The sequence below is a fragment of the Mobula hypostoma genome, chromosome 4, assembly GCF_963921235.1.
Source record: "Mobula hypostoma chromosome 4, sMobHyp1.1, whole genome shotgun sequence".
NCBI classification, from domain to species: domain Eukaryota; kingdom Metazoa; phylum Chordata; class Chondrichthyes; order Myliobatiformes; family Myliobatidae; genus Mobula; species Mobula hypostoma.
Genome location: NC_086100.1, coordinates 65,976,005 through 65,994,498, shown reverse-complemented (window position 1 = coordinate 65,994,498; position 18,494 = coordinate 65,976,005). Strand labels below are relative to the sequence as shown.

Sequence of the window (18,494 nt, the reverse complement as noted above, 5' to 3'; positions counted from 1 at the left end):
AATACTTGTGTCATATAAATAGTACACAGTGGAACCAAAACCCCTCTGACTTATTTTGGATGAATAGGGATATTGTTTGAAATGTTATCTTCCAGGAATCAATCCAATTTTAATGTGGTATAATATGCTTTAAAAGAATGCTTTATTGGGCTCCAGATGGCTTAATGGGAAAAATTTGCATTTATATAGTGCCTTTCACAATCTTGAAATATCCCAAGGCCATTTGAAGCCAATTAGGTACTTTTGAAAATTAAGAATGGTGAAACAGTGCTGCCACTTTGAACAGTAAATAGTGAGTCATTAGGTGCAAGATTAACCCTCTAGCTGGTAATGAACCCCATATACTCTTGAGCCAGCTGCTTTCCACTGGCTGAATGGGAAGATACTACAACTTGCTGTGCTAACTACAGGAGACAGACTGTATGAGTACCATACAGTAGTCTCAAATGGAAAATATATGATAATGATAGCATGTGACATGAGCATCCAGGTTCACCGAGGAAAACTGCTCAGGATACAGCAGATGTGGGACATCTGGTTGGTGTGGGGGAAAAAATGATAACAGGTCTAGACTGCAATCATTTTGTGCAAATAAAGAGCTCCCCCCCCCAATTAAAACATTTCTTCCTATATTTCGCCCATCCCAATATTGGGGTTGACAGGTAGATTATTGAAGCTTGCTTTTGAGAGGAATTTTATGAATGGCTTCAGAACCTCATCACTTCTGGTTAACATTATAATTTCTTATGGGCTTTGGTGAGCAATTCAATCACATGATACATCTTTGTCAATATCGAAACAGAAAGGCTTGTTTCTGTGAACATGAATGATAGAAGCAACAGAAGTACCTTACTTTAATTCAAAGGATTGCTGAGGTTCTATTTTGAGCAACGCACACAAAATGTGGTAAGAGCTCAGCAAGTCAGCCATCATCTATGGAGCAGAATAAATAGTTGATGCTTCAGCTTAAGACCCTTTATCAGGACTGGAACGGAAGGAGGCAGAAGCCACAGTATGAAGGTTGTGGGGAGTGGGGGAGGGAATGGCGATAGGTAAGGAGGATGGGGAAAGGGGGATGAAGTAATAAGGTTTTTTTTTGTTGCTTTCCTGACAGATTCACAAATCACCCATGCTAACAGATTTCTTTCAACAGATATGGAAAGTGTTTAGTTTGCTGGAGGCCAGTTTACTCAAACACAGGTGCTCAAGTTACATTACCTGTTAGTAACAGTTTCTCTGGCATTCTGCATTGCTTATCATTCTACAAGACACAGATTTGCATTTAATGATCCAAGTTGGAAAGGAATAATAGATTCGTATCCAAACTTCAGAGACAAAAAAAAATGTATGCATGGATTCTGGCTATGAGCAGAAGGAAATCATTTCATCTAACATTGCTAGTGTCACTGTTGTAGGAAGTGAACGACAGAAAGCACACTATGTAACCAAGGGAAAGGTCACAGATGGTGAAAAGTTGAATACAAAGTAACCTGATGTTGGAATATACTTTAAAAAGCTTACATTACCAAAATAACCATATTTAAAGAACCAGTTTGTCTTTAAGAACAATAGAAACTAATGGCACACAAGGACACTATTCAATGCATTAAATCCATGCCAGCCAAAAATGTGCAATTTATGTTAATCCCATGTATCAGCTTTGGTTTATACAAACGTTTTTAGTTTCGTATGTTATTATTCTTCATATATCCCTCCAGCTACTTTTTAAATGCAATGCAGGTTCCTGCCTTCGACATCCTTTTGGGAAGTGAGTACAAACTCCTAATCTAGGAGGGAAAAAGAAGTCAAAAACTTCTTCTTTTGGGGGAAAAAACCTTGTCTGCCCTCTAATCCCTCTACAAATTAATTTAAATCTATGCTTCCTGACTATTGAGGTCTTACTAAGGGAAATAAGTCCTTCCTGTTCACCCTGTCTAGGCCATGATAATTTTGTACACCCCAATGAAATGTTTTCTAAATATTACCATCTCGGGTTAGCAACTTAATACAAATTTATCTGATGGGTTCATACCAAGTTAATGTATTGGAATATGTTTATCAGACTGACACTTCCTTTTTTGTCAAATAAATTCATGTTTGAATTTAATTACTGCGCAAACTATGTTTACATTAGATCTTCTTTCTGTCTAGTGAGACAAAAAAGCAGTGTGAATTCCAGACTAGAGTTTAGTTTAACATCCTGACTATTTTGGAGAATTATATGGTTTTAGTTTCAACTTTATTTGTGATCATACTGGCTTATTTTAGAAACCTGTCCCTCTGATTCAGCGAGTCTAGTGGCAATGAATTAACCTTCAGACACTTTATTTCCACACCCTGATTTAAAATTTCCAAGTCTGTAACATTTAAGCATTTTCTCTCACTCACTGGTATCCTTTGATCCTCCAGAAGCTTCAACATACATTATAGGCACAGGAAATTCAATCAATTATATCCTTCAACAAAGGCTGGTTTATTGCTGCTTTCTTAGAAGGAGACATTTGGCCTATCGAGTCAATGCCAACTGCCATAGCAATCCAATCAATTTCATTCTCCACTTACTGCCACATTGACAACAACCCAGATCGACTCGCTTGCCCATTAACTCCTCCCCAGTTCTCCTACTAACCACCTCCACAAGGGTATTTCATAGAGGCTATTAATCTACCAGCACACCTTTGGGATTTGTGAGGAAAGCAAAGCACACAGAGGGAACACAATCAACCTAGGAGGGAATAGTTTCCTGTTGATGACTTCGTTTGCAAGCTACCTTAGAATCACTATTAAGTGTTTTGTGGCTCAGGTACCTCTGACTGGCCTCTTGGGCACGCACACTGAGTACTTTTATTTCTTTTATGTGCCATTACGTTTGCACTTTTTATACTTTTGTTTGATATTTTATTGTTGCAGTTTTTGGCATTTATAGTTGTGTTATTAAATGTTGTAATAAATGTTAAATATTAATCTTTTTTCTGATTTTATCTTCAAATCTTATCAAGACATTGACATGAGCAGCCATATTCTTGCTGCTAAACTTGACGTTGGGGATCCAGCTCCTGTCAACCTGATCAATAGAACAGTCGAGCCAGCCCAAGAAACTTCATTGCAGAAAATATTCAGGGTTCTAGAGTCTCTATCCTGGGAACTTCAATGTTCACACATCTCCTGGAAACATGGCACAGGTCTGATTCATTGACCAATTTATTCCATCCTAGTCTAGCCAACACCAAGTTGCTCTTCACAGGCTAGGTATTCGATCTCAAAATCAATTCACAGGGAGAAAACTTAAACTCCATACAGATACTACCAATGGTCAGAACCGAACCCAGGTCAGGGAGCTTTAAGGCAGCACCTGCCATCTGCCTGCCATTCCTTTGCTCCACTACACAAGTTATAACATGTTCATTGTAGTTGTACAAGACAGTGGTGAGGCTGAAGCTGGTCTTTTCTGTACAGTTGTAGTTATCCTATTATAGGAAAGACATTATTATTAAGCTGGAAAAGGTGCAAAGAACATCCAAGAGAATGTTGCCCTAGGGGCTTGAGCTATAGGGAGAGATTGGGAGAGATTATTCCTTGCAACATAGGAGACCACATCGAGGTGTATAAAATCTTGAGAGACACAGACAGCATGAATGTGTACAGTCTTTTCTCCCCCCGGGGAAAAGGAACCAAGAAATTGAGAACATAGGTTTCAGTTGAGAGGAGAAAAGATTTAAAAGGGACTCAAAGGGCAACTTCTTCACAAAGAGGGTGGATTGTACATGGAGCGACCTGCCACAGGAAGTGGTGGACGCAGGTACAATAACAACACTGAACAGGAACATGGATAGGAAATGATCAGAGGGATATGGGCAAAAGGCAAGCAAATGGAACAACCTTTGATGGGCTTGGTCAACGTGGGTAAATTTGCCAAAGGGCCTATTTCCATGCTGCATTACTCTATAAACAGGCGAGTTCTACTTTAGCCATGAATGCAGCATAACTAAAGTACGAATAAATCCCAGTAAAAATGATTTTGAAAAACCACAAAATCCTGAGAAATAGTTAACTTCTATGGTGGCCCTGAAGTCTGAAACTCCTATGTTTTGACAGTTCTGTCACACTTTAAAAAATCCTCTTGTAAACCCTTCTATGTCCATGTGATCTCTGTCATCTTCAGTGGTTCTTTATTCTATAACTAATCAGGGGTTTTCTCATTACGTTATCAGACGATATAGTGCTGATGCACAAACACACTACTTTTACTGTAAAATTGTGTTAAGTATATTGGCATTCATTTTGTTTTCCTAGTGATGACAATCTTGTCAGATTTAAATTTCATCAATATTAGCTTGGTACTGCCCCAAATCGCTTTGTTTTGGGCAGAAAAGGTGATCAACAACCATTTCAGAATACAAACTCTTTGGGCAAATTGCAAATCAAACATGAAACTTACTTGTACAAGGCATGGATAAGGGATCATTTTCAGCTCTGAAGTAGCCCCTTTCACAGATGCAGGAGGTAGAAGCTTCGTGAGTGGAATAGCTGTGTGGTGGACACTTTGTGCAGCCTGGATCTGTTGACAAGGCCTTGTAATATCCAATTTTACAAGCTGGAAGAAAGAGTGGAAGTTTTATTGCATTATTTATATAACTTTATATGAACACTCCAGTGACATTTTTGAAGTTCTCACAGTAGGATAACACTTGATTTTTAATAGAAGAGAAATGGAGTGTTAGTGTAAATAACCAGAGGGGTGAAGAGAAGGAATGCAAAACATTTACATGCCATTAGTTTTTGTGTCTCAGATTTAATAGTTCTGCTGCTCTGAATGCCATCAGTTTTTTTTGTAGCTAAGCAATATTTCTTTTGAACCTTGGCAGAGATTTGAATATGTGAAAAAGGAGAGTTAAAACACACGTCACCCAGACATTATAAACTCATTCTTTATGGTTGCTTATCCTCAGTGATGGATAAAAAATTATCAAGGGTTTTAATTGATAGGATAAACTTCTTCTGATGGTACATATATAGATTAACCAAAACTATCAATCCACCTAAACCCAGTTTCAAATCCCTTACTGAGGTGTCTAAGATTTATGGGGCCAGCATTATTGTACAAGGTTGTAAGATGCTTTTGACTGTAGGTTAGTTGGCAACTTCAGGATTTGCTGACACAAAATCATGAACCACAGCAGAGGATAATGTATAAGGGTCAAAGCTTCCCCTCAACATCAGACACAATCCCTAAAGCAAATATTATATCTCAAGTGCATGAAGAAAAGTGTCAGATTAAACAAGTGGAAAGTGTGAAACACATTCTCCTATTAGCATTCACCATTTCAAGCCCTAATTTTAACAGCTGTATTGCATTCCTATAGTCACATTTGCTCATGCATTCCTCATCACTCATTTGGTTGGTTCTCAAGAAAATAATGCAGACATGTAACTTGATACAATGAAATCTCCCATGTAACCTCTTTACTAATTGAATCCTACTGCCAAACTATTTTGACTAGACAAACTTCAGATGAACTTTAATAATTTCCTCCCATAGCCAAACTTAAACCAAAATTAAAAGGAATGTTTTTATTCACCAATGCCTTCAAATTCTGACTGAAGCATTTCTTATATCATTAGAAAAGAGTGACCAGACTGCAAATGCTGGGAACTGAAATAGAAAATGCTGGAAAAGCAGAACAGATCAGTAAACATCTGTGAACTGTGAGTGTTGAGGGTCTATTGGTTCCTCAGAGCTGTTCACAGGTTGCAATGTAGTCTTTGCATTTTCAATTTTAAATACCAAGAAAGCTCCGAAACAAAGAAAAAAATTAAACTTCAAACTAGTACATTTATTCAGCAATACTTCTTTCATTTCCATTTCAAGTCAAAGGGGAAAATCCACACAGTTTGTCTTACTGCCAGCATCTAATAAAATCAGGGAAGAGACCAGTCAAATTGCAAGGCATAGAAATATTCCATAAACTGGGCAGTACTGGAAATAAAAATATTCTGACTTCCATGGGGCAATAGAAGTGGGAAAAATTTGGGAGGCACTTTATTCAAATCATTAAAATTGCATGAAGAACTGCTGTAATATCTGTAAGCAGATGGGCTACATGAATATGAAAGCTGTAGGAGAAAAATTTGACCAGATATTTACACCTGCTCTCTGTTTTAGAAAATTATCAGAATTAGGTGATAATTTGAGACAAAAGCATTGAGACTAATTTGCCATGCAACATCACAACCTACCCAGAATCAGCTTCCTCAGTAGAATATGACCTTTAAACAAGGACTTTTTTGCGCAGCTGAGCTCTACACCAAATATGGCAGTTGCCATCCCCCCAAAACGTTTGAACAAACTTACACTCTGTGGCCACTTTACCCACACACATCCACACACTTGCTCGCAAATGATAAATATCCTATTAACCAAACATATGGCTGCAATTCAATGCATGAAAGAATGCAAACATGGCTAAGAGGTTCAATTGCTGCTCAGACCAAACATCAGAAACAGGGAGGAAATGTGATCTAACTGACTGAATATGGAATGATTGTTGGTGCTAGATGGGGTGGTTTGAGTATCTCAGAAACCGCTGAGTTCCTGGAATTTTCACCCAGATCTCTAGAGTTTACAGAGAATGTTGCAGAAGACAAAATAGCATCCAATGAGCAGCAGCTTTGGGGCAAAACACCTTGATAATGAGAGAGGTCAGAGGAGAATGACCAGAATGGTTCAAGCCGACAGGAAAGCGACAATAACTCAAATAACCTTGTGTTACAACAGTGGTGTGCAGAGGAGCACCTCTGAACACACAACACATCGAACCTTGAGGGGGATGGGCTACAGCAGCAGAAGACAACAAACATACAGAAATACACTAATGTCTACTATTAGTTACCTACTGTACCTAATAAAGTGGCCACTAGAGATGGAATCTGAGCCAGTCTGATAGCACTGATAAGTTCAATGTGTAAAATCTCCAGGAAAAAGTAGAATTAATAAAATTTAGGCATACACTTTAACACAGAATAACAACAGCAAACTTGTACTCATGACACAAGTATGATGATGTCACCATGTTACTTCCTTTCGTGCTCCATTTGCATATTTAATGTAAGAGTATAAGGGATAGAAGCTGAAGGAATAGGCGATGATCTGCTACCTAAATGCTGACCTTTTACCTCAGAGTCACTTTTCTGCACTAACACCATTTCTCTCAATTTTCTTGTATAATCTTTTGGATATTTATTCATCTCTGCCTTGACGTGTACTTAGAGACTGAACCTCCTCAGCCTGCTTGAGAAGAGAATTCAAAAGATTTGTTAACCTCCAGGTAAAGAAATTTCTTTTTATTTTAATTCTGAATGACTAACCTCATATATTGAGACTGTGACCCCAGGTTATAGACATCCCAAATAAGGGAACAATCAATAATCCCTTGTTAAATCAGGTAAGGAATGTATTTGTTTCCGTGAGATTAACTTTCAGTCTGCTGCATTTGAGTTTAAAGTTCAAATTAAATTTATTATCAAAATATGTATTCATTAGCATTTACTACTTTGCAGTTCATTTTCTTGTTGGAATAAATATCAAACCCCAGGCTTTGTTATCACAGTTCATCCTCTTCATTTTACATTTGACTTCTAAAAATTACATTTCCTGGACAATTTGGTCACATTACTCTATATGAACTCATGAATACCTCACTTTTTAAATATATAATTATTTCTGTTTTTTGTATGACTTTAATCTAGTCAATATACCTATACTGTAAATTGATTTACTTATTTTTTTTTTTAATTTTTTTTTTCTTCTTCTTCTTTTATATTATGAATTGCATTGTACTGCTGCTTCTAAGTTAACAAATTTCACGACGCATGTCGGTGATAATAACCCTGATTCAAATATAGCTTTTATGTCATAGGATTTATTTCTGTGTGTACTATTAGTTCATCCATCTTGTTAGTAATAATCTTTTGCTCAGATAAAGAAGTTTCACTCTTGTCAATTGTATAGTCAACTGTACTTCAAAGGCTCAAAGGGAAGCCATGAAACCAAGAAAGAAAAGCAAGGCAGCAAGATCATAGCCCCCCAAATCCCCTCTCCCTGCACAAAAAATGAACAAAAACGGAGCAGGCACATCAACTCCCAAATCCCTCCTCCTCCCACACAAAAAATGAACAAAATGGAATGAGCACGTTGACCCCCAAATCCCTCTCACCACATAATACAAACACGAAAGATTGGGGAAAAAACATTAAAAAACTGTAAGATTGAACAAAATAGTCTATTGTCCAAGTCCACATTCAAAACGCAGAAAACCTGGGCAACAATCTCCAGGCCCAGTGGTAGATCTTTCCCTCTCCATAGCAGATCCATCAAAAGACAAGCAGCCAGCACTCTTGAACATATAGTATACTTTCCCATATACACGCACTGTTCCTTCATTGCAGATTCTGTTCATTATTACTCACTTTGCTCCCATGCACTATTACTCTGTCCTTTAACTTTCTAACATTTGTTCTATCATAACTCACTCTCCTTTAAAGCAAAAGACTCAATCCAAAAAAAAACTATAGCATAAACTACAACTAATTGCAACATAGTCAGGGAACTATACTCCCTTAGAAAGACTGTCCAAGGGTTAAACTGTAAGAGACAAGGTTAATTTGTTATCCACTACATTTAACAGCTCTTCATTTTGTGCAAGAACTATAAGTGGGTCTCCTGAGCATGATGTGGCTGTTCAACCCATATTTTTAACTGTTTTAATTGTATATTAATTTAGTTTTGTTTTTTTATTAGCTGACAATTACAATTGATAAACCTACTAATGAAGATTGTTGCAAGCATTAAGTAAGCATTGCTCTCATCATTATGTAACCACTACCTGACCCAGTCAGCAAACACCATTTCACTATTCAGCTGCATTGATCACAGTACTAAGTCATGAAGGCCACAATGCTGTTCAAACTGCCTCTTTGTTATATGCTGTTAACTTATGTCATTCTTGGGATATAATGAGGAAATAAGTAGCACAGCTCTGTAAACATCGAGTTGCCTCTCTCTCTCAGTCATTTCACATATAATGGGGAAATCTTAAAAGCTTTAGGATAGGAGAGAATCAGGAAGAATCAATGTAGCAAAAAGAATTTACAAGCTAAATTTCTTCTCCCATTCTGACAGATAATTTCTGAAATTCTAGCTGAGCTTTCACAGAAACATAGAAGACCTACAGCCCTTTCAGCCCTGGGAAAAAGCCTCTGACTATCCACACGATCAATGCCTCTCATCATCTTATACACCTCTATCAGGTCACCTCTCATCCTCCATCACCCCAAGGAAAAAAGGCCGAGTTCGCTCAGCCTATTCTCATAAGGCATGCTCTCCAATTTACAAGGCAACATCCTTGTAAATCTCCTCTGCACCCTTTCTATAGTTTCCACATCTTTCCCGTAGTGGGGTGACCCGAACTGTTTCAATACAATACTGTGGAAGTAGCTAAGACCAGGGGACATACTAGCCTCGAAATTCCAGTGCACTCATCAGAGAATCATTGAATTAGACCCTAATTGGACTTGGGTACCCTTTGGGTAGAACATTTCTGGGTAGCACGGATGGAGTGTGGTGAGTGTTGGAACTGGGAGTGGGAAGGACAGAAAAACATTTGTGGGGGCATTGGAGTGAAGCTTTGTGATCTGCCAGGAGGTATCACAGGTGAGACTATGCTTGGTGTGGTGGAGATGGAGGGGATTGAATGCTAAGGTTGATAGTTTGCTGGGGGCACAGTATCAATGGGCTGGCATTCAGCGGATTGCGTAAAGGTTTGGAAAGGGGGAAATTGTGACGAGCAACAAGTTGGAGGGGGTGGCAATCTGGAGGTTTGAATGTGTTATTCTAGTGATGAGGAAGAATTGCCCAATAAAGCAGGTAAGTACTGTGGAACTTGGTCCAATGCTAGGAAACTCATGTGGCCTTTAGTGAATCCAAGCAATAGTACAAAGCCTACGTCCTCCATGCATCTGTATAAGTAGTATGCAAGACAAGCTTTTCACTGTATCTTGGTACATGTGACAACAATCATATGGGTGCTATGGTAGCATAGCGGTTAGCACAACGCTATTATAACTCGGGGTGTTCTGGAGTTTGGAGTTCAATTCCAGCGACTACAGCAATCCCTTAAAGGAGTCTCCGTACATCCGCCCTGTGGAACGTGTGGATTTTCCCCAAGGTCCTCTGGTTTCCTCCACAGTCCAAAGATGTACTGGTTGGTAGGTTTATCGGTTATTGTAAGTTGTCCCATGATCAGGTTAGGGTCAATCGGGTTTGTTTGGGGTTGTTGGGGCAGCGCGGTGAGAAGGGTCAGAAGGGCCTACTCCGCAATGTACTGCAAAATAAAAAATAATAAGTAAGCAGAGTACTACCAGATACTCATTTTTTTTTCAGAAGAAGGAAAAACAGGAAAGATTAAACGTGAAGATATATCTGAGTAGGCACTCTTTGTGTTTAATGCGCAAAATGTTGGAAACAAATCATAAAAGTATGCGCATGCTGCATATATAGAAGCTGGCCATCAGTGCAAATGTCTGTTGTAGCCTCTCATTTAAAATTCAAAGTTCAAAGTAAATTCATTATCTAAGTATATATATGTCACCATACACAACCTGAGATTTATTTTCTCGTGGGCATACTCAATACATCCATAATAGAATCAATGAAAGGCTGCACCAACTTGGGCATACGACCTGTGCGCAAAACAAATAAACTGTCCAAATATGGGTTTCCCCCGCCATCCGAAGGTACAGCGTTCCTATGAAACGGTTCGTAAGCCGAAATGTCGTAAAACGAGAAGCAATTACCATTTATTTATATGGGAAAAATCTGTGAGCGTTCGCAGACCCAAAAATAACCTACCAATTCATGCCAAATAACACATAAAACCCAAAATAACAGTAACATATAGTAAAAGCAGGAATGATATGATGAAAACACAGCCTATATAAAGTAGAAATGCTTTTCCACAATAATTGCCTGCACTGTTCTCCGTAGCAAAAATCTCATGTAAGCGCTCTCGGCAAAAACACGGCGCAAGCGCTCTCCAGTAACCTTTAAGCTACGAAGCTGCCAAATCATACTAAATAACATGTAAAAATACACAGCCGATATAAAGTAGAAATAATGTATGTACCGTGTAGTATCACTTACCGGAATTGGGAAAGTGCCGAGCACACTGATGACGGTGTGTTAGGCTGAGTCGTCGGAGGTTAGGGTGGTGCAGTGGCCCCCACCCTCTGGGTCGCCGACACGATACCAATCCACGAAGCATGCAGGGGTACAAGCGGTAGCTGGGACGCACCCAGCAAGTCTTTAAGAAAAAAGCCGAAACAAAAAAACTAATTAATTAGGTGCCGCCCGGCACGTAAATGTCGGCCCAGATTAGAGGCGACACAATCGGCAATCGTCTCTGATCTGGGCCGACATTTACGTGCCAGGCAGCACCTAATTAATTAGCTTCTCTAGGAAGAGGTACAGTCGACGTTTCAGGCCGAGACCCTTCGTCAGGACTAACTGAAGGAAGAGTGAGTAAGAGATTGGAAAGTGGGAGGGGGAGGGGGAGATCCAAAATGATAGGAGAAGACAGGAGGGGGAGGGATGGAGCCAAGAGCTGGACAGGTGATTGGCAAAGGGGATATGAGAGGATCATGGGACAGGAGGCCCAGGGAGAAAGACAACGGGGGGGGGCGCGGGGAACCCAGAGGATGGGCAAGCGGTATAGTCAGAGGGACAGAGGGAGAAAAAGGTGAGTGAGAGAAAGAATGTGTGTATAAAAATAAATAACGGATGGGGTACCGGGGGAGGTGGGGCACTAGCGGAAGTTAGAGAAGTCAATGTTCATGCCATCAGGTTGGAGGCTACCCAGACGGAATATAAGGTGTTGTTCCACCAACCTGAGTGTGGCTTCATCTTTACAGTAGAGGAGGCCGTAGATAGACATGTCAGAATGGGAATGGGATGAGGAATTAAAATGTGTGGCCACCGGGAGATCCTGCTTTCTCTGGCGGACAGAGCGTAGGTGTTCAGCAAAACGGTCTCCCAGTCTGATATACTGCGTCCGGTGCTCCTGATGTGGCCTTCTATATATTGGCGAGACCCGACGCAGACTGGGAGACCGTTTTGCTGAACACCTACGCTCTGTCCGCCAGAGAAAGCAGGATCTCCCAGAGGCCACACATTTTAATTCCTCATCCCATTCCCATTCTGACATGTCTATCTACGGCCTCCTCTACTGTAAAGATGAAGCCACACTCAGGTTGGTGGAACAACACCTTATATTCCGTCTGGGTAGCCTCCAACCTGATGGCATGAACACTGACTTCTCTAACTTCCGCTAATGCCCCACATCCCCCTCGTACCCCATCCATTATTTATTTTTATACACATATTCCTTCTGTCACTCTTCTTTTTCTCCCTCTGTCCCTCTGACTATACCCCTTGCCCATCCTCTGGGTTCCCCCCCCACCTTTTCCTTCTTCCCGGACCTCCTGTCCCATGATCCTCTCGTATCCCCTTTGCCAATCACCTGTCCAGCTCTTGGCTCTACCCCTCCCCCTCCTGTCTTCTCCTATCATTTTGGATCTCCCCCTCCCCCTCCAACTTTCAAATCCCTTACTCACTCTTCCTTCAGTTAGTCCTGATGAAGGGTCTCAGCCTGAAACGTCGATTGTACCTCTTCCTAGAGATGCTGCCTGGCCTGCTGCGTTCACCAGCAACTTTGATGTGTGTTGCTTGAATTTCCAGCATCTGCAGAATTCCTCTTGTTTGCGTAATTAATCAGCTTGTTTAATTCGGCTTTTTTCTTAAAGATGTGCTGCGTGCCTCCCGGCTACCGCTGCATTCTCCACGAATCGGTATCTGTCCGCGGCCCGGGGGTTGGAACTACTGGGGTGGTGGGACACCGGGGTGTCATCTCGTTGTCTGCTTCCATGAGGGTAGGCAGGCCATCTTCTTCTATGTCTGCCTGCCTCGATGTCGAAGGTTGAGGTTCGTCATCTGCTGTGGCTGATGTGGAAAGCTTGCTTGACTGCTGAGCCTCGCACATTTTTCTATCATACAGTTCTTTGTAAGCACTCAAACCATCCAGCAAATATGCCCTAAACTGACATACTCTTTCGAAATTAAAGTCGTACTTTATCATTGCAGCGAAAATCTCATGTAGTTGCCTGACGTTCAGTTCCTGGACGACTTCACTTTCGGTCGGTTCGCTACAGCATTCGGTTTTGATTGTTATCCTTTCCTCTTCCAATTGCATCAGCTCTTCATTTATCAGTTCTTGGTCATGGGATGCCAAAACCTCTTCAACATTATCTTCGTCAGCTTCCACAAGTCAAACTCACTATGTCCTTACTTATGTCTAGTTTTACGCTAAGTGTAACACCCTTACGAGCTCTTTCAGGCTTTTCCAATACCTTAGAACTCATCTTGCTAACGGCTGCTCACAGGCACGTGTCCGAATCCGGGGGAGAGCGGCTGCTTGGGACTGATCAGACCCCAACTTATGTCCAGATGGCTAGCTACTTATGACTCCATGGCTCCCACTCTTTTGAGCCACAGCCATCTTGAGGCCCTCTCTGCCACATTGGTGGTACTGCGGATGGCTCTCCTCTTCCTTTCTCCCTCAATGCCCAAAATGCTGAAGGCTCTAACTAAAGAACGGGCTATGAATCCCCTACAACCAACCTCCACTGGGAGACACCTCGCTCTCCATCCAGCCTGCTGACAGTTGCTGACCAGTCCTGCGTACTTGGAGAGCTTCCTTTCAAAGGCCTCTTCCAAGCTATCTTCCCATGGGAGAGCCAGTGAGATGGCATCTGATCTGGTAAGCAAAGTGGAGTGGATCTAAGTTGCTTCTCAGGCAGGTGTTGATGTGTTTCATCACCAGTATCTCAAAACACTTCATCACAGCTCATCAAAGCACTCATCAGGTTAAGTTAAGAAGCAGGAATATCTTTTATTACTTAAACAGATCTCCCTGCCTTGGCACCTTTGCAAAACAAAAATTAACAGATATTCAAGTGGTAACTGCATCATGAAATACTACCCATTAGCAACTGCTGTGCTTTAATATATCACTCTCCTGGATCTCACATATGTGACAGGAGAATCTTTTACATGTCTCCTGGAACAATGAAAATTGTGATAAGCAAAGGAAGTATAGATACATATCTTGAAGAGTTGACTGAACTGTTTGGGATTACCTCTGATCTTTTAAGCTTCAGTGATCTTTAAAAAGCCAATTAACTCCCAAATTCAGAAAACAGCTGCAATCGACCCAAGTGGCATAGCTGGATTATTAAAATAAGAGTAATTATTATTCAATGATTCAGTTGACACTGCTATCAGTCTCTGGCCATAAATCCTTTAAAAACTTGTGGGATTCATCACTGGAGTGCAGCAAATGCAACTTTTAAATTAGATTCACACATGTGCACAGATACATTAACAGAACAGAACTGATGTTGAAGTACACACACAAAGTACTGGAGGCACTCAGCAGGTCAGGCAGCACCTATGCAAAGGAATAAACACTCAATCTTTCGGGCTGAGACCCTTCATCAGAACTGGGAAGAAAGGGAAAAGAAGCCAGAATAAGGAAGTGGACGGGAGGGGAAGGAATACAAGATGGCTGGTAATAGGTGAAAACAATTTGGGGGGGGTGGGTAATGTAGGAGGGTGGGTAGGGTGAATGAGATAAGAAGCTGGGAGGTGATAGGTGGAAGGGCTGAAGAAGAATGAATCTGATAGGAGAAAACAGCAGACTACAGGAGAAAGGGAAGGAGGAGGGGCAGCAGAAGGGGCTGGGGGTGATGGGCAGATGATGAGAAGAAATGGGAGAGGGGAGCCAGTATGGGGAATGGAAAAGGAGAGAAATTTCCTGCCATCTGGTTGAAGACTACCCAGATGAAACATAAGGTGTTGCTCCTCCAACCTGAGTGGGGTCTCCTTGTGGCAGTAGGACAAGGCCATGGACCAACATGGGAACGGAAAGTCAAATTGAAATGGGTGGCCACCAGGAAATCCTGCCCTTTGTGATGGTTGGAGCTCAGTAGCTCAATGCATAACCTCCGCTACTGCCATAATGAGATCTCACTCAGGCTGGAGGAGCAACACCTCATACTCAGTTATAAAGCCTCCAACATAATGCCCTGAACATCAATTTCTTTAACTTCTGGAAGTATCTCCCCTTTCCCTCTTCTCTTATTTTCCATTCCTCATTCTGGTACCCATTTTACCACTTTTCTTCTCCTCACCTGTCAATTGCCCTCCTCTGGTGCCCTACCCCTTTCACTCTCTTCCATGGTCCATTGTCAGCTTTTCACTTCACCCCTCACTCCCATCCAGCCTCCTTCCCCCTTATCTGGTTTCACTTATCACCTGCCAGCTTGTATATCAGATATATCCTCTCCCTCCCCACCCCTACCTTCTTATTCTGGCCCCCTCCCCCTTCTTTTCCAAACCTGATGTTGAGGCTTGGCCTGAAACAGTTTATTCCTCTCCAAAGATGCTGTCGATCCTGCTGAGTTGCTCCAGCATCTGCAGAATCTCTTGTTGAACTATGCCATTTTTAAATTTGAAAGGGTAAATGGCGAAAGGCTTAAGGAATAGTAAATAAGGCACTCTCTTTCTGAATATTGTTGGAATCAGTGTATTTCAACAGGAAGGTTAAATATGTTTTCATCCTCTATCCTCACAAAAAAATTAAACACCAGAATAGTATTAGTTACTCAGTATGACTCTGCATTAAAATACACAGTGTTTGATACTTGCATAATAGATTTTTGGGCATTTGATAACTTTTTGAATGAAGTGAGCAACAATAAATTAACATCCAACAAACAGTGGGAAACATTTAATTTAGGCCTTAAATCAAAATGCTCACTTTATTTGCAATATAACCATACTGTCTATATTTTCTGTTAAAAGTTGCTATTAATCATAGTGGGATTGATAAATCAGCTCTGTAACCATCCAGCATAGATTTATTAATAAGAATGATTTTAAGTATGTTTAGATAGCAAAGTATGTAGGCAGAGAGCAACTGCATCCAAATTAGGAAGGTTTTGTGCATGTAAATTCTTAAGCAGAATCACTTAAAGAATGCTGCATCGAAAAAAAATCCACCCCCAGAAAATCAGGTGGAACTCAACTAATAAAAGCTCTTAAAATAATTTTTAGCAAACTCAATCATCTTAAAATTCCCTGTGTTGTGACTAATCTAAACAAGAATCATCAGCAGTTGTGTTAAATATAGGACAATGTCTGTCTCTGCAGAATCAAGCACTGGGATTGTTTTTTTTATTGGTATTCTCATTCTTAACTGGATTTGTAATCTCATTTTCAGCTCAAAAACACAAAACTATAGCTAGTGAGCACAGTATTGAAAGAAGGAATTTCATGTAATTCTGAACAGCTGCAATTCTGAAATGATTATATACCATAGAGTAACTTGAGACTAATTTTTCATTAAACATAAATTCAATGCAATGTTGCTTGCAATTTTATTCATTATAATTAACTTACATTAAGTTAGTCATCCTTAAGAACCTTTTCTGTAAAATGCTGATTGTAATCAAATTAAGCTGAAGATGTGTTGCGGGAAAGCTGAACATAAGATGACAATATTAAGTTTCAATAAATGCTTCATTCATTTACAAACCAAATGGAAGATTTTTTAAATTAGTGGACATTTAAAGTTTTAAGGTGAAAAAATTACCTGGAGTTTCTGTGAATGAAATTTATAACTATTAGTTGAGGGATATCTGTATTGAGGAACTTTGTTCAACAAATGTCAATATTAGATAATCCTTCAGAATGTACATTAACTCTGCTAATCTACGCAACAGCGCTCTTTGACGTTAACTCCAGGTATCCACCATCTTTTGCACTGTGTGTAGTTTCCAATGGCATCCTTGGGTCATTTTTGAGTGAGACTAGTACCGACCTATGCCAAAAATATCAGTTATATGGTGGTTACAGATCAATCACCACATTGAAATCAGATAAACTCAGATCGCTTAGAGGAAGACTTCCACACACTTCCAAAGGTAAAAATGTGTTACATTCTCTCTTCAGAAGGTCATTTAGAGAAACTCCAGTATTGCAAAATGATGTAGTAGAACATTTTAAGTGCTTTTATGTTCCTGTTATAAGTTATTCGTAACTGATAGCTGTGAAGTGTTTTGATTGTTCACTTTAAGGCTAAATATGGATATACTGTATAGATAGTATTTTGCCAGGTTTTCATAGTTCTAAAGATACTCCCTGGGAATGGGCCTTTAGCCAACATTGCCAGCAGGTAAATTCCAATCAGATGATAATCTTTTGATTTATACTTGCCTGACTATAACAACTCTATCTGCTTTTTAGAGTTCATTAATCTTCCCAGAACACTACCCTTCACAATATACAACTAGCTGTTTTGCCTTATCCAAGATGTGAAATTGACATCTGCTTTGGAGATGATAAAATACCATGAAATCTACAAGTAAAATTCCTCCACACTTACATTTCTTCCATGTAAGGTACATCACGGAAGAATTTCAAAATGCTTGACTGGATTCCAGTAGGTTATATTCAATTCCATTAAAACACTTCTATTGGGATCTGCTTCAGTTGGCACATCACCATTAATATTATTAAACATCTCCAGCTTGTTCCCCAACTACACACAGCTCTCTATTTTGAATTCACTTATGCATTGTTTGTGCTTTTGTAAATAGCCCTTAGCTCCAAAAAGTTTCTGCCATTCAAGTTCAAAGTACATTTATTTTCAAAGTTCATATATATTATACAGCCTTGAAATTCTGTCCTTACAGGCAGCCACAAAATAAAGAATCCCAAAAGAATCCACAGAAAAAAAGACCATCAAACACCCAATGTGCAGAGAGAGAAAAAAAACAGATTGTGCAAACAATAAAAGCAAGCAAAGAGTGCTCAGAACTGAAGTCCATGAAAGGCAGTTCATCCACAGACCCTCAGTTCAGCACAGAGCAGAGTAAGTATCACGGAGCGGCGAGGTATACCATCTCATCCCTGGAAGCAAGCTCTCAACAACCTCACCTTCTCAATCTGTCCTGGTGCTTATATCATCATCCAAACATCAGGTTCTATTGCTATGATACGTTCTGGGGCCTGGATCTCACCACCTCATTTTGGTCTGTACCCAACCTTTCTAATTCAGCCCAATGCTTAAGTCATGATGCCAAACTAAACTAAATCTACCTGCCTGCACATGATCCTTATCCTTCCATTCCCTGCACGTTCATGTGCCTACTTAAATGCATCTGTAATGTCATTATCGTGTCTGTATACAAAATGGAAGTACTTAATCTGGAAATTCTACATAACTTTAATAATACAGCTTCTTTGGGAAAAATCAGATCTTAAACAAAAATATACCTGAAGATATTTTAACATGAGAAAGGTATTAATGTTGCTAGTTCAC

General features: G+C 40.1%; 1 protein-coding gene across 1 annotated transcript in view; it reads right to left on the bottom strand.

The window, feature by feature from the left end:
* LOC134345360 (ephrin type-A receptor 4) overlaps positions 1 to 18,494 on the bottom strand; it is a 133,836-nt gene that overhangs the window by 66,220 nt on the left and 49,122 nt on the right. The window contains exon 4 of the mRNA XM_063045889.1: positions 4,439 to 4,594. Within this exon, the coding sequence (XP_062901959.1) occupies positions 4,439 to 4,594 (156 nt within the window). The remainder of the gene's footprint in view (positions 1 to 4,438; positions 4,595 to 18,494) is intronic.